Consider the following 24553-nt stretch of genomic DNA (forward strand, 5'->3'; position numbering starts at 1 on the left):
CAATCAAAGCATAACCATCTGGAGTGAAAGGGCAGGTGCCAGCTGACCTCTGGGCCCTGAGCAGTACACTCTGAGTGTGACCGGACACTGTGGGCTGGGGCACAGCGTGGGCCTCTGGGCCACCCAGCAATGCCACACGGAAGCCAGGTGGGCAGTGAGCTCTCTCCGGGCCAACCTTGCAGACCAGCTCCTGCGTGAACTCACAGGGAGCCCGACCAGCCCCTGCAGTCCTGACAGCTGTGGACCAGACTCACTCAGAAGAGGCCGTGTGGGTGTGGGGTGGGCTCCGCATAGGTGCCTGGCACCTGAGCATAGGGGCTTCCCCAGCACTCGAGGCCTGGCATCCCGGGGGCAGGGGGAAGTAGCAGAGGGAGTGAAAGCAAGCTCTGCAGACACCCTGCATTCTCACCACACCTTCGTCCCCATCACTCCCACCACCAGGTAGCCGGTGAGAGATTGCAGTGCATCACCGACACCCACCATGTTCCACGCCACCGCCTGGTGGTCAGCACACATCATAGCAAGTGGTCGAATGACTGCCCACAGGAACAATTTGCATATTAGGCTTTTATTACATAGGATTACCTCTGTCCTTTCCTATGAGCAATAAAAAGCAGTGTTCAGATCAGAAATCACAGCCAAGTGCAGGGGGGTAAAATATGACTCAGATAAGAGGAACCATTACTTTCCTAGAAATGTTTATACAATAGTGTTTCTTGAGGTCATCTGGAAAAGATCGATATCTAATGGCTACAGTCACATTCAGAGAAAGATGTAGATTCTTAGAAGTAGACCAAAGAAGGACAGCAAACAATGATCGCAGCCCTGGAAGAGAGAGTGTATGGCATGATGTGCACAGGTCGTGGAGAAAAGCTCCTGCTAAAATCTCCCTCTCCAGAGAGGCTGAGTGAGGTGGTCTGCTTGCAGGCTGAGATCTGAGTCAAGGCAGTGAAGGGGCATTTACAACACACCAGATTTTTCAGAAACACACTAGGAAGCTATGCGCAGTCTCTCAGGGGCTACAGTAAAAACCAGGGTTTCTCAAACTGTCCCTTTTAGAGAATGTCTGGAGATGAAGGAATCAGAAGCATCTATTTCAAAGGACATCTGGCAGTAGCCATCCGAAACTATGGTTTGTAGGTGAGCAGTAGTTTAGAGACAGAACCAAGGACAACCCTTTGGAAGGACACCCTTGGAGCCACAATGGTATTGAACATGACTTCTTCTAGTTAATATTCTCACCTTGGTCTACTTCCTCTCATAATTCAAGTAAATTATCACTAGATGAATAAAGCTAGATCTTGAATTTAAAATCCAAATTTCGGACAAAATCTTACATTAGAGAGTTATTTAAATTAAAGAGTTATTTAAGAGTCTCATGCTCTACCGACTGAGCTAGCCGGGCACCTAAATTAAAGAGTTATTTAAAGCAAATAAAATGTGCAGAGGGGGTGCTCTCTACTGGCACTTTCTGACCTGGTTTCTTAATCAAATGTCCTTGCAAAGTCCCTTAGCACTATTGATTCACATCCTATACCCACACCAAAGGTCTGCTCTCCATTTACATGGAATTATTTTAAATTGTTGTGCTGCATTACTATATCTATACCTGCTTTTTTGCTTATATGAACCATTAATTAATTTATTTTTTATTATTTTGTGTGTGTATGTTTTAATTCGCACCTGTGAATATTTTTTCATTGATTTTTAGGGAGAGTGGAAGAGAGAGGGAAAGACCAAAAGAAATATGGATGTGAGAGAAACACATGAACTGGTTGTCTTCTGCATGAGCCCCAACCAGGGCCCGGGACAGGGAGGAGCCCGCAACCAAAATCTGTGTCTTTGACAGGAACTGAACCTGAAACTCTTTGGTCCACAGGCTGATATTCTATCCACTAAGCCAGACCGGCTAGGGCCATTAATTTATTTTTTGGATTGAGAATACTATCAACAAAAAATGCAAATATACAAATGTAAATCAAAACACAAATGATTTTCAAATGCTAATTAAAATTACCTTTTAATTTAATATTAGCTTAAAGAAATTGATATGCATGTAATTACCAAAATGTAGTAAAATATCTATACATATATCAATAGATTTTTCATTCTTAATTTACAAAATTTCTATTTTTAAATAAACAAATATTTATATAACTACATCAACACTTTTGATAGAATCTTATATCCTGCTTTTTGTTAATATGGTTCTTGTTCTTCTTTCATTTTTTGGATTGGTTTTATCTCCTTTCATATCCTCCCTGCCACACATTGTCCCATTAATGTGTATTAACAGGTTACCATATACCCACCCATATTTTTATCAATTATTGTACATATATATATATATATATATATGTTTTGCTGTTCATTTTTAAACTATTAGCCCATCTGAAATTATATCTGGGTTCTCTCTTCCATTCAACTTACCATATTTGTATATTCTGACATAAATACCTGTTGTTTTCATTGTAGTGGCTTTTTGGTATGTTCTGATATCTGGTATGACAAGACTTCCTTCTTATTCTCTCTCTTTTAGGAAATTAATCAAACTTTTTAGTTTCAAAAAGAATTCAAACCTATATAAAGTTGTAAAAATAGGTATTTTCAATATCCTTTTTAAAGGGTTAATGTAATTCAAGGAAAAGTAGACATTTAAATTGCTGATAATATAAGCATTTAATGCCACACATTCTCTTCTAAGCGCTGCATTTTAATTTACATACAATTAAATGACTTATTTTAATGTTATATTTTTATTTAGTTCAAAATATTTCTTAATTTTCTTTAAGATATCTTCTTTGACCAGTTGGCTATTTAAAAGTATGTTCTCTAATTTCAGAATATTTGGGGGGATTTTTCATACATCTTTCTGTTATTTTTTAAGTTTGATTCTACTATAATATTTTAATTCTATCTTTGCTTACATGTAAGTTTATTATTCTATTTTGTTTCTGTTGAAATTTATAGAATATATTTTTATTTTTATTAGTCAAACTGAAAATATTACTAATACATTTTAAATAAAGTTAATTAATATCTTTTTAAAATATATATATTTTATTGATTTTTTTACAGAGAGAAAGGGAGAGGGATAAAGTTAGAAACATAGATCAGCTGCCTCCTGCACACCCACTACTGGGGATGTGCCTGCCGGCAACCAAGGTACATGCTCTTGACCGGAATCAGTCCGCAGGCCGACGCTTTATCCGATAATTTTAGTTTTGAATAGCTAACCGGACAGACTAAATGTTGTTATTATTATTTTTTGTTACAGGTCAGGTTCCCTAGGAAACAGCGTCTGAAATGGAGATTGATACGCAGGAAGTTAAGGGAGAGTGCTTTTGTGTGTGCATATGTTGGGGTGGGGCGAGATGGGAAGCAGTAGGGAGGAGGATAGATCAGAGGGACAAGCCGAACTGTGGTGCAGTCACAACAAAGGGTTCTGCCAAATTCATGGGAAGTTGGAGCTGAAATGGCCCTGAGTTCCTATTCTTAGAAGTGATAAGAGCATCTTTAAGAATTGCCAGGCTGGTGTGGGTCAGTGGGTGAATGTTGACCCATATACCAAGAGGTCACCTCTGAAAACAGCACCCAGTAAGGGATTAGTTGCAATAGTGCTCTCCTGAGGACATTCTGAGAATAGCACTCTAGGGGTTCAATTCCAGGGAGGGCACATGTCGGGGTTTTGGGTTTTATGCCCAGCAGAGGGAGTACTGGAGGCAGACAATCTATGTTGATGTCTCTCCTCCCTTCTCTCTAAAATCAATAAGAACGTATTTTTAAAAAAGAATAAATAACAGTGATAGCTCTGACAGGTCAACTTTTCCTCTATCCAGAAGACCCTACCATACATTGGCAAATACTTTCATTGAGGGAAAATTTACATACAATTAAGTGACTTATTTTAAGTGTACAGTTTGACAAGTATTAATAAATATATACTACACCCATGTAACACCACAATCAAAATACAAAATATTTTTCTCACTCCAAAATTCTCTCATATCCTTAGCAGTCAGTGCCTCCTCCCCAGCACCAGGTAAACTTTAATATTATTTCTATAACTACCGTGTTTCCCCGAAAATAAGACATCCTTCGAAAATAAGACTTACTTACAGGTTTCCTTCTGAGTGAAATATAAGGCATCCCTCGAAAATAAGGCCCCCCTAGGCTAAACATGGGAGATTCGGTCCACTGATTCTGACAGAAATGGAGTCACAAGAAATTCACCAGGAAATTCAGGAATTAGATTGTTATGATGATGTTCCAGAAAATGATGACATGATTGTCATTGAATAAATGAGTAAAGTCTTGATACTGTAGGATTCACAGTTTGTCTGGTTTGTGTTGACAACTACCATACTACCGTACCATATACAGGTAATAAATTTCCTTTATTTTCATTTAACAATAAATGTGCACCGTATTCTTCTTCATGGAAAAATAAGACATCCCCTGAAAATAAGACCTAGCGCATCTTTGGGAGCAAAAATTAATATAAGACACTGTCTTATTTTTGGGGAAATAGGGTAGAAGTGGGCTTGCCTATTCTAGAAATTAACATAAATTGAATCATACAATATTATGTTTGGTGCCTAGCTTTCTTTTTTTATTATTTTTATTGATTTTTAGAGAGGAAGGGAGAGGGATAGAGATAGAAATATCAATGATGAGGAAGAATCATTGATCAGCTGCCTCCTGCACACTTCCCACCCCCACTGGGGATCGAGCCCACAATCCAAGCATGTGCCCTTGGCCGGAATCGAACCTGGGATCCTTCAGTCCACAAGCTGATGCTCTATCCACTGAGCCAAACTGGCCAGGGTGGTGCTAGCTTTCTTTACTCAGTATATGTTTTATATCCATCAATGTTACCATGTGTAATTATAGTTCATTCCTTTTTACTACTGAGTAGTTTTCCATTATATGAACATGCACAAATATTATTTACTTGATGGTGGACATATGAGTTATTTCCACCATGGGCTACTATAAACAAGGCTGATTTGTACATTCGAGTGCAAATCCCACTGTGAACTTATGCTTTCATTTCTCTTGGATCAATACCTAGGAATGAAGTTAATGTGACATTTGAAAGTATATGATTAGTGGGGAAAGGGCAGAGGGTGGGGTGGGAACCTGGTGGAGGGGAGCAATGGAGTGGGGGGAAATGAGGAACATTTGTAATAATATGAACAATAAAGATTTATTTTTTTAAAAAGTGTATGATTAATTTATTTTTAAATGTCAGACATTTTTGTCCAAATGCTGACTCATCTTTGCATCCCATCAACAATGAATGAGAATTGCCATTGCTCCACATGCTCAGCAATGCTTGGTATTATCAGTCTCTGATTTTGACTGCTCTATATAATGACATCTCACTGCTCCTGAATATCTCTATATGTAACAACTGGCTGATCCTAAATCATCTTTTGTAAAACTCCTGTTCAAATCTGTTGTCTATTTTTCATTATATTTTCTATTTATCTTTTTTTTTTAAATCCTCAACCTAGAGGATTTTTTTTCCCATTGATTTTTTTTTTTTAGAAAGTGAAAGGAAGAGGGGAGAGGGAGTAAGAGGAGAGAAACATTGATGTCAGAGAGACACATCCATTAGTTGCCTCACACATACCCCAACCAGGGCCATGAATCGAACCTGCAACCTTCTGGTGCACAGGCTGGCGCTCTAACCAATGAGAAACACCCAGCCAGGGCTGTGTATTTGTCATTATGTTGTCAACTCTTTCAAAGTTAGAGAGTTTTTTGTATATAATAGATACAAATTATATTTCAGATACATTTATTGTAAATATTTTCTCTCAATCTATGGCTTGCCTTTTTTTATTTATAGTAGCTTATGAGTAGCTTAATTTTTTTTTTCTTGCATAATGAGAAATCTAGAAGCAAATAGTGCAGATTTGGTGCTTTGAATAACAACCAAAGGCTAAATTGTGTGAAACGTCAGATTTGAATTCTGACTCCACAGTTTAATAACTGTATAACCCTGGCCAGTGTATTTGCCCTCTCTGTGCTGTAGTTGCCCGATACAGATATAAATTGTAGATCATGATAATAACTACCTCCTAGGATTCTTGTGAGGCTGCAGTGAGATAATTTTATAAAACTCTTATATCAGAGTGCCTAGCAGAGTGCATATTCAGCAAATGGTCTCTTTTGAATTGTTATTTTACTACATCCTCTTCTTTATAGCCTCTCCATTCATTCTTTTTTTTGGGGGGGGGGGGGGGAGGTGAAAACATTTATTGATGAACAAGGTGAAGCAGGGTTCAGAGGCATCAGATATTAGCTGCAGGAATATGGCCCAGGTTCAAGGTCAACAACAAGTGGAAAGTTTAGAGTCAGCTAAGAAGATGGTTCCAACAGTCTCTGGGGGGAAGTGGGGATTCACAGGACATGTGTGGAATCAGCTGGATGACTGTAGGACTGTAGCTGGGTCTCCAGAAACAGCCCAACTATAGCTGGGATGCTAGAAAGTGTTGTACAATTGTAGCTGAGTCTCTGAAAACTGCTAGGCAACAGTGGCTGGGTCTCTGGAAACAAGTGTTGTATGAGTGCTCCAAGGAGCTGGTGGATTGTAGGAGGGGCCACCTGGTTAATGAACCTCCTCAGTGTTGCGTAGGGGTCCCCAGACTCCAGCTCTTGCCTCCAGGAGAAATGAAGAGATGACTGTCAAGAAGGGGATGATTCCACGGGGAGGCCCTCCTAGTGGTGCTTCAAGCCTTTGCAAGAGTGCCTTGTGTTGGGAGTGGGGGTGGCTGGGGAGAGGTCATTGGGGGAGGGGGAGGAAACTTATGTAATACTTTAAACAATAAAGAATTTACTTTTATTTTTTTATTTTATTTTATTTTTATTTTTAGAAGGAAATTTCTTTATTGTTGTAAAGTTACTTATTTCAAACCCAGGCCATCTCCCCCACCTACTTTTATTTTTTAAAAGAGTGACTTGTGTCTCTACCCTGTTTCCCCGAAAATAAGACAGTGTCTTATATTAATTTTTTTCTCCCAAAGTTGCGCTAGGTCTTATTTTAAGGGGATGTCTTATCTTTCCATGGGCTAGGTCTTATTTTCGGAGGATATCTTATTTTCGGGGAAACATGGTAGTTGCAGAGGCCAGGTGGTCCCGAGTCAGCGTCTGGGAAGTTCTGCGTATGTGCTGGCATCAGCTGAGGGCTCCGTGGGCTGAGGGGACACAGCTTGGGCTGCTCTGAGGGTGAGGGCCGGCTGGTCCAGCTGAGGATATGTCACCTCCAGGGCGTCACCTGCAGCAGGGCTTGGGCCCTGCATCTCCCTCTCTTTCTCAGGAAGTGCACAGACTGTGGCCTCATCTGGTGGGCTCCCTGTGATGGCAGCAGCCGGGCTGAGCCTCTCCTGGGGCCTCTGCTCCTCGCCTTTGCTGTGGAAGGACTCGTGTTTTCTCTGATGCTGACGATGGACTTGGATGCAGGCTTCGCATCCCCTTATGCCCCCTCCAGCGGCCCGGGCCCTGGTCCTGGCTTGTGTAGGAGGTAACCAATTAGTGTGTTTCTCTCACATCGTTATTTCTCTGTCTCTCCCTCTTTCTTACATTCTCCCTAAAAATCAAAGGAAAAATATCCTCTGGTGAGGATTAACACAAGAAAAGAAAAAAAGATTGCTCTGTCATTTCATTTCAAGCAAGCTTTTATACAGGGTTGGGGGATGCAGTAAAAAGCTCCTGGGAAGGCATATGACAATAATTTCTTTAATTATTCTCAGGGGAATCCAGTGGCGTTGGCAAAGCCATGTCCTGGAAACACACTTTGCCAAAAGGCAAGAGTATTGTCAGCTTGACCTTCAGCCCATGTGCCAGAGGGTGAGTTTTGTCATTTAAGTCCAGCCAAGCACCAGGAATGAGTATGACTCAGGCCCACCCAAGAATGCACATAAGAGAGAGGAGACAAGATGGCAACCGAACAGACGGACTTGTTCTGACCCTGGTCCCAGAACAGATAAAAGCAGCGTCTGAGTCGCTCAGGGAATATTGATTGGCAGCTAAGGGGCAGCGGAACTCTAAAGGAAGGTAAGGAAGAGTCCGCTGGACAGGATTTCCTGACCAAGCAGCCAGCACTGCGGTGGCGGAGACCTCTCCCGGAGCTACGGGCTCAGAGGGAAGGCTGCGCCATCTTACCAGGAAAGGAGGATCTTCTCTGAGGCCTGGAGTGCCCACAGCGGAGGAGACTATCGAGCAGCTGTGATGCCCCAATCGGCGCAAACACGTGGATTCAGGGGAGTTCTTCCGTCACCCACGGAAAGGTCAGAGTTTGCGGGGATAGTGTGAGGGTTCTGGGTCCCCGCTGCACCAGCAGCAACTGCAGCCGTTGTGCGCCTGAGCGGCCCCCACGCCGAGCTGCCAAAGAAAGGCTGCGGCTGCAGCGAGAATCCTGCCCTGCAAAACCCAGTGCTGGGTTTGACGTAATCTTCCCCAGAAGCGGGACTTTTTTTAAAACGCCAAGGGACACGGGACAGATTGTTAAGAATCGGGGCTGTCCCACCAAAGGCAGAACATCTGGACACCTTGGTGTCTGATCCCCTTCACCCCCTTGCTTCTGAATACTAGGGAAGGACTGCTCAGTTGGGCATATCCTGGGGACTGCAAGGGGAAATTGCCTTCCTGGAAATGGGGGATCGGAGCCAGAAGAGATAGTCTGAGAGCCAGCCGGCACCCTGGCAGCTAGAGCCATAGAGAAAGAAGGCCAGAGCAACTAAAAAGACTGGGAGGTCAAACCAGAAACACTGCCACCTAGGGGCTGAATTACAAACTGCCTTTTTTTGTGTTTTTTTATTTTTACTTTTAATTAATCAAAAATAAATGGACACAAATAACTAAGATATAGCCTACTTAAAATTAAGGACTACCTTACAAAACTGAGGTGCAGTGGAATGCTGGGAACTGCAAGACTGTCTGGTCCGAGAATCAGGCGTACCAAATACAATAACAGGAAGTGAATGACCACTACTGGACATTTTTATGCTAATTTTACTATTCTTTATTTTATTTTCATTTTTTACATCTTTTACTTAAGAAACAATTTTTTTTCTTTTTTCCTTACTTGATTTTACCTTTTCAATTATTACATTTTTCAATCTCAATCATCACTATTACTACTGCTATTTTGCATTTTTTGTTTCTTTTTTCTTCTTTTTTTTTTCTCCAGTACCATTTTATTTTCTCTTTATTTTACATTGGGATTAGTCTTCATTCTATTTTAATCTCTACAATAGCATCGTTCAACCCTATCTCTACTCGACCTTTACATCATCACTCTCTTAATAACCTTTACCTTTTTTGTCTCCTGTTTATCCTATCCCTTTCAGGCTTTAGTTTTTCCCGTATTCTTTATGTATACCCCTGCTAAAGCTCTCACCATACTTATAGATCTAATTTCCAACCCCCTGATCAAGTGTATAAATACCACTCTCTTCACTATATTAACTAGTTTAAAAAAAACAAAAAACTGTTCTCCTCTCTATTTTTTTGTCATTGTTTGCATGAATGTTGATTATAGTGAATTTTTATGCTTTTTAGTGAAATTGTTTTGCTTATTCTTGTGTTCTTATTGTTGCTTTGTATTTTTTAAAAATCCTTTGTTTTTGTTTGTTTTTTACTTCTGTATATCATAGCCTTACTTAATAATAGTGGATATTGTAGTTTGTATTAATATCCAAGTATTGTTGCTGGCATTGGCTGGGATTAGTGGTTGTTCTAGGGGAATTTTCTCCACATATATATATAGTTTGTTTCCCCTTTCTCTCTTAGTCTGCCTTCTCTCTCTCTCTCTCTCTCTCTCTCTCTCTCTCTCTCTCTCTCTCTTCTTTTCTTTTTCCCCTGTTTTCCAACTTCATTTTGTCATTACTTATTTTCTTCTTTTTCTATCTCTTTATTTATCCCTCTTCTTTTTATTTTTTTTATTTTTCTTTATTTTATTTTTACCTTTCTTCCTTCTCTCCTATCCCCTAATTTGCCTTTCTCTAGTGGTCACCTTTATTAGAGGTTATTAATATCGTAAATACATTCCTGTTAAGTGCCTCTTGTGTTGTACCTGGTAGTGTTGTATTTTGTGCCTTTAAATCAATGCAGGAGAAGGAGTACCACATAACCAGAAAAGAGAGGCCATGGGGAGACAAAGAAATAGCCCGCACATGAAAGAAAAGCAGGCATCACCAGAAAAAAGAAGTAAACGACTTAGTGGCAAGCAACCTACCAGAGCAAGAATTCAGAGTAATGATCATCGGATGGCTAAAAAGAATGGAAGAAAAATTTGACAATAACCAAAAAGAAATGAAGAAGAACCATGAGGAATTGAAGAAGAACCAAGAGGAATTGAAGAAGAACCAAGAGGAAATGAAGATGAACCAAGAAGAAATGAAAAATGACATCGCTACCATGAAGAACTCAATAGAAAGCATCAAGAGTAGACTAGATGAAGCAGAGGACCGCATCAGTGAGCTAGAAGACAAGATGGAAAAAAATACCCAATTAGAGCAGCTTCGAGAAAAAAAAAAATTAAAAAGCAGGCGGAGAGCCTATGGGAGCTTTGGGACAATACAAAACAAAACAATATTCGAATAATAGGGGTTCCATAAGGAAAGGAAACTGAGGGAGACATGGAAAAAGTATTTCAAGAAATAATGACAGAAAACTTTCCTGAGATAGAGAAGAAAAAACCCACACAAATCCAAGATGCTCACAGAGTACCAAGCAAAATGAATCCCAGAAGACCAATGCCAAGGCACATTATAATTAAATTGGCAAACACCAACGACAAAGTAAGAATCTTAAAAGCAGCCAGAGACAAAAAGTTACATACAAAGGAACCCCCATCAGACTAGCAACTGATTTCTCAACAGAAACTTATCAGGCCAGAAGGGAATGGGATGAAATATACAAAGTCATGCAAAGGAAGGGTCTGAATCCAAGAATACTGTACCCAGCAAGGCTATCGATCAAAATAGAAGGGAAAATTAGGAGCTTCACAGACAAAAAAAGACTGAAGGAATTTATCTCCACCAAACCAGCAATGCAAGAAATGCTAAAGGGTCTACTGTAAAAATAAAGAAATAGGAAGCAAAGAAGGAACACAGGGGTATAGAATAAAAATGGCGTCAAATGAGTACCTGTCAATAATAACATTAAATGTAAATGGATTAAATGCTCCAATCAAAAGACAAAGGGTAACAGATTGGATAAGAAAACAAGACCCATACATCTGTTGTCTACAAGAAACCCACCTCAGAAAAAAAGATGCACACAGACTGAGGGTGAAGGGATGGAAAAAGGTTTTCCAGGCGAATGGAAATGAAAAAAAAGCTGGGGTAGCAATACTTATATCTGACAAATTAGATCTCAGAGTGGAGGACATAACAAGAGATAATGAAGGCCACTTCATAATACTAAAGGGAGCAATCCAATAAGAATAAATAACCCTGATAAATATATATGCACCCAATACGGGAGCACCCAAATACATTAAAAATAAAAAATAAAAAATAAATAAAAAATAAAAAAACCTGCTGGAGGACATTAAGGGAGAGATTAATAGCAATACAATCATAGTAGATTTTAATACCCCACTGTCACCCTTGGACAAATCATTTAAACAAAAAATCAGCAAAGAAATATCAATCCTGCCGAAACCGGTTTGGCTCAGTGGTGGAGTGTCGGTCTGCAGACTGAAAGATCCCGGGTTCAATTCCGGTCAGGGGCATGTACGTTGGTTGCGGGCACATCCCCAGTGGGGGGCGTGCAAGAGGCAGCTGGTTGACGTTCCTAGCTCTCTATCCCTCTCTCTTCCTCTCTGTAAAAAATCAATAAAATATATATTTTTAAAAAAAAAAAGAAAAGAAAAAAAAAGAAATATCAATCCTAAATGACTCACTAGACCAGATGGAATTAATCGACATCTTCAAAACATTCCACCCCAAAGCCACAGAATATACATTCTTATCAAGTGCACAAGGGACATTCTCAAAGATAGACCACATTTTGGGACATAGGCAAAGTCTCTTCAAGTTCAAGAAGATAGAAATCATATCAAGCATCTTCTCAGATCATAGTGGCATAAAACTGGAAATTAACTACAATAAAAATAACCCAAAGAAATCAAACACATGGAGACTAAACAACATGTTATTAAACAAGGACTGGGTTACCAGAGAAATCAAGGAAGAAATTAAAAACATCCTAGAAACAAATGACAAGGAAAACACAACAATCCAAAATCTATGGGACACAGCAAAAGCAGTTTTGAGAGGGAAGTTCATATCTCTACAAGCCTATTGCAAAAAACAAGAAAAAATGGTAACAAATTATCTAACTCTACAACTCAAAGAGTTAGAAAAAGAGCAACAAGAAAAGCCCAGTATAACCAGAAGGAAGGAAATAACAAAAATCAGAGAGGAGATAAACGACATAGAGACCAAAGAAACAATACATAAGATCAAAAAAACCAAGAGCTGGTTCTTTGAAAGGTTAATCCAGATAGATGAACCTCTAGCCAGGCTAACCAAGAAACAAAGAGAGAGGACTCAAATAAACAAAATCAGAAACGAAAGAGGTGAAATAACAAAAGACCCCACCGAAATACAACGGATTGTTACAAAATACTACAAACAACTCTATTCCAACAAAATGAACAACCTGGAGGAAATGGACATATTCCTAGAAAAATACAAACTTCCAAAACTCAATCAGGAAGAACCTAAAAATCTCAATAGACCAGTGACTTGGGAAGTCATCAAAAAGCTTCCAACAAACAAAAGCCCAGGGCCAGATGACTTCACAGGAGAGTTTTGCCAAACATTCAAGGAAAAACTAAAACCTATCCTCCTCAGACTATTCCAAAAAATTCAAGAGGAAGGAACACTTCCAAACTCCTTCTATGAAGCCAGCATCACCCTAATACCAAAACCAGATAAAGACAACTCAATGAAAGAGAATTACAGGCCAATATCCCTCATGAACATAGATGCCAAAATCCTCAACAAAATCCTAGCAAATCGGCTCCAGCAGAGCATCACAAAGATCATACACCATGACCAAGTAGGATTTATTCCAGGAATGCAAGGATGGTACAATATCAGCAAATCAATAAACGTGATACATCACATAAACAAATTGAAAGATAAAAATCATATAGTCATATCAATTGATGCAGAAAAAGCATTTGATAAAATCCAACACCCTTTCCTGATAAAAACTTTCAACAAGGTGGGAGTACAAGGATCATACCTCAACATAATAAAAGCTATATATGATAAACCCACAGCCAACATCATACTCAATGGGCAAAAACTAAAACCATTCCCTCTAAGAACAGGAACAAGACAGGGATGCCCACTCTCACCATTCCTGTTTGACATAGTACTAGAAGTACAAGCCATTGCAATTAGACAAGAAGAGAAAATAAAAGGCATCCAAATTGGAAAAGAAGAAGTAAAGTTATCCTTATTTGCAGATGACATGATATTGTACATAAAAAAACCAAAAGACTCCATTAAAAAACTAATTGACTTAATAAATGAATTTGGCAATGTAGCAGGATACAAAATTAACACCAAGAAATCCATGGCATTTCTATACATCAACAGTGAAATTACAGAAACAGAGACTAAAAAAGCAATTCCATTTACATCGCACCAAAAAAATTAAGATACCTAGGAATAAATTTAACTAAGGAAGTAAAGGACCTATATGCGGAAAACTACACGACACTGAAAAAAGAGATAGAGGAAGACATAAACAGATGGAAGAACATACCATGTTCATGGATTGGTAGAATCAACATCATCAAAATGTCCATACTTCCTAAAACAATCTATAGGTTCAATGCACTCCTCATTAAAATACCAACGGCATATTTCACTGACCTAGAAAGAACTCTCCAAAAGTTCATTTGGAACAATAAAAGACCCCGAATAGCCACAGCAATCCTGAGAAAGAAGAGTAAAGTATGAGGAATCTCAATACCAGACTTCAAGCTGTATTACAAAGCCACTGTTCTCAAAACAGCCTGGTACTGGCACAAGAACAGACATATAGATCAATGAAATTGAATCGAGAACCCAGATATCAACCCAAATCACTATGCTCAATTAATATTTGACAAAGGAGCACGAATATACAATGGAGTCAAGACAGTCTCTTCAATAAATGGTGTTGGGAAAATTGGACAGATACATGCAAAAGAATGAAACTAGATCACCAACTTACACAATACACAAAAATAAACTCAAAATGGATACAGGACTTAAACATCAGACGGGAAAACATAAAAATACTAGAAGCATCCACAGGCAGCAAAATCTCAGACGTATGCCAAAAGAACTTCTTCACTGATACTGCCTCTAGGGCAAGGGAAGCTAAAGAGAAAATAAACAAATGGGACTACATCAAAATTAAAAGCTATTTTACAGCAAAAGAAACCATCAACAAAACAACAAAAAAGCCCACTGTGTGGGAGAACATATTTGCAAACATTACCACTGATAAAGGTTTAATCTCCAACATCTACAGACAGCTTATACAACTAAATAAAAGGAAGATGAATGATCCAATTAAAAAATGGGCAATGAACCTAAATAGAATATTTTCAAAAGAAGACAGAAGGAAGGCCAAAAGGCACATGAAAACATGCTCAAAGTCACTAATTATGCAAGAGATGCAAATCTAAACAACAATGCGGTACCATCTCACACCTGTCAGAACAGCTAACATCAACAAATCAACAAACGACAAGTGTTGGCGAGGTTGCGGAGAAAAAGGAACCCTCGTGCATGCTGGTGGGAATGCAGACTGGTGCAACCACTGTGGAGAAGAGTGTGGAGTTTCCTCAAAAAACTGAAAATGGAACTCCCATTTGACCTAGTAATCCCACTCCTAAGAATATATCCCAAGAAACTAGAAACACCAATCAAAAAGAATATATGCACCCCTATATTCATAGCAGCACAATCTATTGTACAATAGCCAGAATTTGGAAACAGCCTAGGTGCCCCTGAGCAGATGATTGGATCAAAAAACTTTGCTACATCTACACAATGGAATACTATGCTGCCATAAAAAAGAAGGAAATCTCATAATTTGCAGCAACCTGGATGGAATTGGAGAACATCATGCTGAGTGAAATAAGCCAGTCAATGAAAGAGAAACACCACATGACCTCACTCATTTATGAATAATATAGAACATTATAAACTGATGAACCAAAAGATAGATAATAGAGACAGTAAAGCAACAAGCAGACTGTCAAATTATAGGAGGTAGGGTAGGGAGATCTGGGGGAGATAATAGATCAACCGAAGGACTTGTATACATGCATATAAGTACAACCAATGGACATAAAACTCCGGGGAGCGAGACAATGTATCAGGGTGGGGGGAGAGGGGGGGTGGGCAATGTTAAAATGTGTACACAGATAATAATTTAATAAAAAATGTAAATAAATAAATAAAATAAAATAAAAGAAGCACCCTGCGCCATATGACTTGGAGATAAAACTCATTAAGGTCCCTTTTCACTTATAATGAGGCCCGATACAGAACACTTAATCATTAGTTATGTCTCAATAAAGATGAACTGTGCTCTTTGCCTCCACTGATCAATCACAATAAAAGTCTTACAAGTAAACCTTAAGAAAAGAATGCACATAATCTCCTTTGTCTTGACTTTTAGTAAAACTTCCTGGTTTGGGGGGGGGGGGGTTTGCTGTAGAAAATAAACATGCTGTGTTGGCTCGGGGTCACTGTTCCTGTCCCTGTCCATGTCAGAGGACAGTGGCCCCACCGGCCCAAGCTTTTTCCTTCGAACTGTGTCTGTCTCTTTTTTTTCTTTTCTTTTTTTTTCATTTTCTCAATCCCCAGCTGCCCCTACTCAGGAACTGGATGGTTCTCTAGCTTCGATGGACGAAGAAAAGAGAAAAATATTTATTGGGGGGGGGGAGGGGGAATCTACAGTTGGTGATTTCCCAGGTTCTGCCTTCTTTCATTGCCCTTTTAAAGATCTCCATTCATTCTTGATGCTTATACCAGTGAGTTGGAGATGAGGATACAAGAAGCTAGTTCTATGAAGGTGAATTTTTTCCCCAGGCAGGATTTTTGCATTCAGAAAAGCCAGCTCTGAATGAAGGGGGTATCTGATCATGGTAATATGGACCCTTCATTAAGATATGGATAACTGAAAGTAGTAGATAGATAACTCTACTAACCAAATTTTGTTTTTTCACTGCTATATTCCTACCTAGAGTCTAGACCAGTGTCTGACAGGTTATAAATCTTGATAAATATTTCTTTTTTGCCGGGACCGGTTTGGCTCAATGAATAGAGCGTCGGCTTGGGGACTGAAGGGACCCGGGTTCGATTCCGGTCAAGGGCATGTACCTTGGTTGCGGGCATATCCCCAGTAGGGGTGTGCAAGAGGCAACTGATCGATGACTCTCTCTCATCGATGTTTCTAACTCTCTATCTCTCTCCCTTCCTCTCTGTACAAAATCAATAAAATATATTTTTAAAAAAATATATTTCCTTTTTTTCTGATCCTCACCTGAGAATATGTTTATTGATTTTTTTAGAGAAAGGGGAAGGGACAGAAACATTGATATGAGAAAGAAACATTGATCAGTTGCCTCCTTTACATGCCCCAACCGGTAATCAAATCCACAACCTAGGTATATGCCCTGACTGGGAATCAAACCTGTAACCTTTTTGGTGTACAGGATGATGCTCCAACCAACTGAGCCACCCAGCCAGGGTGATAAATGTTTCTTAAATTAAGGTCATGGCACATTTTTATACAAAAACTAGAGGCCCGGTGCATGAATTTGTGCATGAGGGTGGCCATCAGGGTTGGGCCTAATGGAGGCCATCGGGGCTGGGCAGGCTGGGGGGGAGGGGCTACTGTTGGGCAGGGGAGGGCCAATCAGGGCCCCCATCAGGCCAGTTGGCCACTGCAGTATAAGTCATTGCAACCGGTTGTTCTGGTGCTCTTGTCACTTTGTGTGTGTGTGTGTTGTGTGTGTGTGTGTGTGTGTATACACTTAAAATATATATAAAACTTAATACCAAATATATATATATCACTTCCTTTAAATTCACAGATACCTCAGGAAAAAAGCTAAAATTTAAACAAATTTTTAAACACAAGTTGGATATTTTTATTACTATTATCATAAACTCTAAGTCAGTAAACACTGGCTTTCCTTTCTACCTAGAAAAAAACTTTTATTCTTCCCTTTCTTATCTATTATCTCACCCAGGCTCTTTACACAATCCAAGACCTAGGCAGCCATATTTTATTCTCAGCTACTGCCTCAAAATGAGTAACTTCATTTTTTCTAGTTGGAATGGAGTAGGGATCAAAAATTGTATGCCTGGTATAGTGCTTAAGTACTATAGGCACTCCATAAATATTAGTTGAAAAATGGGTTAAGTAAATAATACTGAAAAGAATGCAAGAGGGAGCAGAGCATAACACGAAGTGGGGAACAGTTGCAAACCATTCATCTAAGGTGGCAAGGACTGAGGCTGGCAGATTGAGAAAGGAGGGCTAGGGAGATGGTAATAAGAAGCATTAAGACTGCAGACTCACTCTGCACCCGGCTGCAGTCCCAGGCGGGTGCTTTTTCTGTCTGCCACAGAAACATTCCGGGGGCTGCGACCACCTTGCCCTGTGTAGGGTGATGCAGCTGCCTGGGGACATGGTAAAAAATAAAAATTTAAAAATTTAAAAAAATAAAAAAAAAAAAAAAGAAGCATTAAGAGTCGAAGCCGGTTTGGCTCAGTGGTAGAGCATCGGGTCTGCAGACTGAAAGGTCCTGGGTTCAATTCTGGTCAAGGGCATGTACCTTGATTGCGGGCACATCCCCGGTAGAGGGTGTGCAAGAGGCAGCTGGTCGATGTTTCTCATCGACATTTCTAGCTCTCTAGCTCTCTCCCTTCCTCTCTGTAAAAAATCAATAAAATATATTTAAAAAAAAAAAAGAAGAAGAAGAAGAAGCATTAAGAATTAAGGTATCTTTACCTGACTGGTTTGGTTCAGTGGATAGAGCATCGGCCTGTGGACTGAAGGGTCCCAGGTTCGATTCTGGTCAAGAGCATGTACCTTGGTTGCGGGCGCATCCCTAGTGGGGGGTGTGCAGAAAGCAGCTGGTCCATGTTTCTCTCTCATTGATGTTTTTATTGATTTTCTTACATAGAGAAAGGGAGAGGGATAGCCCTCTCCCTTTCTCTATGTAAGAAAATCAATAAAAATATATTTTTTTTAAATTACGGTATCTCAAGAAACCTTTGACAAAACAACCAGAAAGACTGCTGCATGGGAGTACATTTTTGCCAATATTATCTCCGATAAGGGTTTTATCTCCAAAGTTTACAAGGAACTCATAACAAAAGTAAGATAAATAATCCAATCAAAAAATGGGCTGAAACTGGTTTGGCTCAGTGGATATAGCGTCAGCTGGGGGGTTCCGGGTTGGTTCCGGACAAGTGCATGTACCTTGGTTGTGGGCACTTCCCTAGTGGGGGGTGTGCAGGAGGCAGCTGATCCAATGGTTCTCTCTCACCGATGTTTCTAATTATCTCTCTCCCTTCCTCTGTGTAAAAAAATCAATAAAATATATTTTTTTAAATGGGCAAAGGACCTAAATAGACACTTTTTGAAAGAGGACATACGGAATGCCAAGAGACATATGAAAACATGCTCAAAGTCACTAATCATCTGAGAGATGAAAATAAAAATGACAATGAGTTCAGAATGGCTATCATCAACAAGTCAACCAACAACAAGTGCTGGAGAGGATTTGGATAAAAAGGAACCCTTGTGCACTGTTGGTGGAAATGCAGATGGGTGCAGCCACTGTGGAAGACAGTATGGAGTTTCCTCAAAAAATTAAAAATTTAACTCCTATTTGACCCAGTAATCCCACTTCTAGGAATATATCCCAAGACATCAGAAACACCAATCAGAAAGGATATATGCATCTCTATGTTCATAGCAGCACAATTTAATAGTTAAGATTAGAAAACATGCTAAGTGCCCATCAACAGATGAGTGGATCAAAAAACTATGGTACATCTACACAATGGAACACTATGCTGATATAAAAAAAAAAGAAGAAACTTTTGCCATTTGCAACAGCATGGATGGACCTGGAGAGCATATGCTAAGTGAAATAAGCCAGTGGGAGAAAGATAAATACCACATGACCTCACTCATTTATGGATAATAAATAACATTATAAACTGATGAACCAAAAGATAGATATGGAGACAGTAAAGCAACAAGCAGACTGTCAAATTACAGCAGCTAGGGTAGGGAGATCTGGGGGAGATAATAGATCAACCGAAGGACTTGTATACATGCATATAAGTACAACCAAATGGACACAAAACTCTGGGGAGGGAGAGTGTGTACGGGGAGGGGGTGGTCAGGCAATGTTAAAATATGCACACAGATAATAATTTAATAAAAAATGTAAAAGAAAAAATAAAATAAAATAAAAGAAGCACCCTGCCCCATATGACTTAGAGATAAAACTCATTAAGGTCCCTTTTCACTTATAATGAGGCCCGATACAGAACATTTAATCATTATTTATGTCTCAATAAAGATGAACTGTGCTCTTTGCCTCCACTGATCAATCACAATAAAAGTCTTACAAGTAAACCTTAAGAAAAGAATGCACATAATCTCCTTTGTCTTGACTTTTAGTAAAACTTCCTGGTTTGGGGGGGGGGGGGGTTGCTGTAGAAAATAAACATGCTGTGTTGGCTCGGGGTCACTGTTCCTGTCCCTGTCCATGTCAGAGGACAGTGGCCCCACCGGCCCAAGCTTTTTCCTTCGAACTGTGTCTGTCTCTTTTTTTTTCTTTTTTTTTTCATTTTCTCAATCCCCAGCCGCCCCTACTCAGGAACTGGACGGTTCTCTAGCTTCGATGGACGAAGAAAAGAGAAAAATATTTAGGGGGGAGGGGAGTATCTACAGTTGGTGATTTCCCAGGTTCTGCCTTCTTTCATTGCCCTTTTAAAGATCTCCATTCATTCTTGATATCAGTGAGTTGGAGATGAGGATACAAGAAGCTAGTTCTATGAAGGTGAATTTTTTCCCCAGGCAGGATTTTTGCATTCAGAAAAGCAAGCTCTGAATGAAGGGGGTATCTGATCATGGTAATATGGACCCTTCCTTAAGATATGGATAACTGAAAGTAGTAGATAGATAACTCTACTAACCAAATTTTGTTTTTTCACTGCTATATACCTACCTAGAGTCTACACCAGTGTCTGACAGGTTATAAATCATGACCATGTTGGCAAGAGAGGGCAGTTAGGGACAACCAAGGGAGGGCAATTGGGGGCGATCAGGCCAGCAGGGGAGAGCAGATGGGGGCAACCAGGCCAGCAGGGGAGGGCTGTTGGGGGCAACCAGACTGGCAGAGGAGGGTAGTTCGGGGTGACCAGGCCTGCAAGGGAGGGCAGTTGGGGGAGATCAGACCAGCTGGGAGTGACCAAGCCACCAGGGGAGCAGTTAGGCATCAATCAGGCCAGCAGGGGAGTGGTTAGGGTGCAATTAGGCTGGCAAGTCGAAGCAGTTAGGGGCAATCAGGCAAGCAAGTGAGCAGTTATGAGCCAGCAGTCCCGGATTGTGAGAGGGATGTCCGACTGCTGGTTTAGGCCTGACCCCTAAACCAGCAGTCGGACATCCCCCAAGAGGCCCCAGATTTGAGAGGGTGCAGGCCAGGCTCTCCTCCCCTCCCCCCAACTGTGCACAGATTTCCCGCACCAGGCCTCTAGTGTGATATAAATGACAGAGAATTCAAAATGCAACAAAATGTGAAACGATACAGACAGGCAAAGTTCCACAAAGCATGTATAATAGGACAACCTCCTTTGGGGACACTCCAACAAAATACAAGCCTTGAAAATCACACTTCTTTCTCTTATCATCTCCTTCTTTCCCCTTTCCACCCCCACCCCTTACCACCCTGCACTGGCCCAAATCTAGGACTGCCTGCTTCCCCATTGAAACTTTATTTATGGTACCATTCTTGGTTACATTCCCTTCCTTGAAATTCACACTGGCAAGATCAGCTTGGGTAATTAGCCTTGGCAGCCAAGTCTTTCTTCCTGGCACAGATGCCAGCACAACTGTTCACTCAGAGACACCTTTGTGTCTACAAGGTATAAGAGATAAGAGTGCCCTGGACATACCAGTTCTTGGGTTGCACTAGCTGCAAAAATGAGCGCAATCCTGATCATCTCTCTCTTCAGCTGCTTCTTTGCGGCTTACAATGCCAAAGGCTTCTCCAAATGTCAGATGGCCCACCAGCTGAAGGCTCATGGAATGAATGGCTACTATGGCTATAGCTTAGCAGACTGTGAGTATGAAGTATTCATTCATCGCCCCCAAGTGCCCTCTTTTGCAGGCCCGGTCACCCCCTACTGCCCTCCCCTGCTGGTCTGGTCACTCCCAACTGCCCTTCCCTTCTGTCTCTGTTCAAAGTGGCTCTCTTCTCCAACCCAGCAAACTTTTCCCAAACCAGCTTTCTCCCACTACCCTGTCTGTTCTTCTTGTCTCTATCTCCTCTGTCTTGTAATTCCTATTTGGTTCTCCTTTTCTCTCTTTCTACCAGGAGTTATCCTATCATATATTTTCTTTAGCTTCTCCCCCAAATCACCTTCGCACCCAATGGCTTGGAATATTTCCTTGGACATACGCAAAACCTAACCTACCTACTTTTAGTTTTGCAGCCATCATCTTTGCTTTCCCCTGCATTCATTTTAGTCCAAGTCATTGTAGCACAATAGGTGTTGCCTCCCACCCTCTCCTCTACCAAAAATAACCTACATCTGCTGGGTTTATCTAAGGTTGTTCTATTAGTGTCACAAGGGAGTTAAATGGGGATCATGAGAATAGAAGGCGAGGCAATGAAAAGGATTGAGAATCATCACATTGAGAATCATCAACTATTTTACCTTCTCTTGAATAGCTTCAATTTTCTCCATGCCAAACCTTTTCTTTCTTATTACCCCCAAATATAGTCTGTCTAGAATTCCTTCCTATACCTCTTCTCTTGCATATACCTTGGGATATAGAGCAAAAGTGCATATACATGACAAGAATTAGATATTTGGCTGGAAGGTGAGGCTGGAAAGGTTAGATTGTGGAACAGACCGTGATTAATGATTGGGCATTCCAAATATTTAACAAATTGTTATTACATGCTTACCATGGCCTCATTATTGCTTAAGCCTGGGGATACACCTGGATTACAAATGACCTCTAACATTGAGGGTCTCATAGTCTTTGCATTTCAGTCTTTTAAAAAAAAAAATATATATATATATATATATATTATTGATTTTTTTACAGAGAGGAAGGGAGAGGAATAGAGAGTCAGAAACATCGATGAGAGAGAAACATTGATCAGTTGCCTCCTTCACACACCCCCGCTGGGGATGTGCCCACAACCAAGATACATGCCCTTTACCGGAATCGAACCTGGGGCCTTTCAGTCCGCAGGCCGATGCTTTATCCATTGTGCCAAATCGGTTTAGGCTGCATTTCAGTCTTAATGGACTTTTCTTTCTGGTAGCTCTAGTAAAGCACAAGTTGAATCTTATTATGGAGATCTCTTTTTTATCCACATCTTTTGCTCTCTCTAACACAGGGGTCTGCATGGCCGAGTATGCGAGTAACCTCAACACCCTGGCTTTTTATGGAACAAACTCCAATGGCAGTCGTGACTATGGGATCTTCCAGCTGAACAACCAGAGGTGGTGCCAAGACAAGAACTATCCCTCAAAAAACGGCTGCAACATAAAGTGCAGCGGTAAGGACACTATCCCCTCTGAGGGCCGGGTGGAGCGGGGGCAGATCAAATAAGTGCCAAATTCAATGCACTACTCCCTCACACCTGACCCTCAGCATGCACTGTGGGAGCTGAGTATACAAAATAAAAGGGCCCTGAGTAGTCCTCACACTAAAACAGGATTCCACAGAGACCCTTCTGCTGAAAAGCGGGGAGGGAGATACACTGACCCTTGACTAAGCCTCGCCTTCATGAGTCCCCATCTCTCAAGATATGCTACCCCACTCCTGACAGGACACTCTGCACCACCATTCCACAAATGCACATAGCACCCGGGACACACTAAGCAGATGCCTGAAGCAACGTCTCTCTCTGGTCCACCAAGTCCTGGATGCCTTCTGGAGAGAACAGGACCAAAAAACCCAGATTCTTAGCAAAGGCACCAGATCCCGGCAAATGAAAGGCAAACCCTCTGAAAGGGTTTCTGAATCTCAAGTTTCCTTTGGGACTCTTCGAAAAATGATTAATGATGAAAACAGGAAAAGGGATTTTTCTCTCTCTCTCTGCACTCATCCCCTTTTCCTTTCAGAACTTGTGGATGATGACATCAGTGATGACATCAACTGTGTCAAGAGGATTGTGAGCGAATCCAAGGGGATGCCTGCTTGGTAAGGAGACTGTGCAGGGCAGAGACCTGCCCTTCTGCCGAGGATGGGTCCGCACTGTGTCTAGGATGCTGATGTGAGCAGCATCTCTGTGGTAGGGTTTTCCCTGGGCTTTGTAAGGAGTCGGGACTATTCTGCTGAGGTGAAATGAGGCAGAATAATATTGTGATGTTTTCACCCCAGGTATCCCTGCAGCACCCACCCACTTGTGCCTCAGGTGGGCATGCCTTCAATGCCTAGGACTCTCCCACAGCATAAACAGACTCCAGCCTGCAGGCCCTGCATTCCCTCTCCATCGAGCCCTTACAGACTTCTGACTCTGGCTTTGATCTATGTCTTATTTCTCTATCCTTAGGATGCCCTGGGAAAAGAACTGCAAAAATAAGGATTTATCCAAATACCTGGCCAAATGTGCGCTGTGAGACTGTCCTTGAACGTGGCTCATGGAGAAGGTGGCCCAGAAGGCAGGGCAATTCTTCAAGGTCCTAGGAAGCTGTGAATGTTCCCCCATCTTTGCATCCAAAATAAAAAATTACTGAAATTCAGCTGTCTTTCAAGTAGCTATGTTTAAAGGCTCGGTCATGATGGAGATTTGCTACATGGAAATCCTGTTCTCTCTAAGCCCACCATATCTCCTCTGGAAAGATACTTGAGGGAAAATCCTCGCCTGAGAAATGGGTTACCCATCTAAGCGAATTGACAGCTGAATATAACATTCTAGATGCCAGCTTCTTTGAAATTCATTTAGTAGAGGTGGCTAATCTTATTCTCCATAACCATGAAGGGAAGTTCAAGATAAAACAGAAGAGAATTGTGGGAGAGATTTGGTTTAGACATGGGGAAGAATTGGCAGAACGTCAGGATGATTATGTTGGCTAGGGTAAATGACCAAGCTATTATAATAGAGTCCCAAAAATATGATCCTCTCACAAAATAGCCCAAGATCGGTAGAAAAGCTCCCTTGTCCCACACAAGACATTCAGAAACCCAGATTTTTTTCCCCCTGCATCTCCACCGTACTCTGCAGTGGTACACCTCCAAGTGT

At 40.8% G+C, this 24553-nt stretch overlaps 1 protein-coding gene and 1 non-coding gene across 2 annotated transcripts; both read left to right on the forward strand.

Moving 5' to 3' along the window:
* The first annotated feature begins 17615 nt into the window (after positions 1-17615).
* LOC118731099 lies at positions 17616-17740 on the forward strand. Its single transcript, XR_004991793.1, has one exon. It is a non-coding gene; the product is annotated as a small nucleolar RNA SNORA77 (small nucleolar RNA).
* A 3432-nt stretch (positions 17741-21172) lies between these two features.
* LOC118730614 (lysozyme C, milk isozyme-like) lies at positions 21173-23930 on the forward strand. Its single transcript, XM_036458661.2, has 4 exons — positions 21173-21409; positions 22703-22864; positions 23433-23511; positions 23864-23930. Exons 1-4 carry the CDS (start codon positions 21271-21273, stop codon positions 23928-23930), a joined length of 447 nt encoding a protein of 148 aa, XP_036314554.1. The 5' UTR covers positions 21173-21270.
* The last annotated feature ends 623 nt before the right edge of the window (positions 23931-24553 follow it).

The sequence above is a fragment of the Pipistrellus kuhlii genome, unplaced genomic scaffold (assembly GCF_014108245.1).
Source record: "Pipistrellus kuhlii isolate mPipKuh1 unplaced genomic scaffold, mPipKuh1.p scaffold_m20_p_3, whole genome shotgun sequence".
In the NCBI taxonomy this organism is placed as follows: domain Eukaryota; kingdom Metazoa; phylum Chordata; class Mammalia; order Chiroptera; family Vespertilionidae; genus Pipistrellus; species Pipistrellus kuhlii.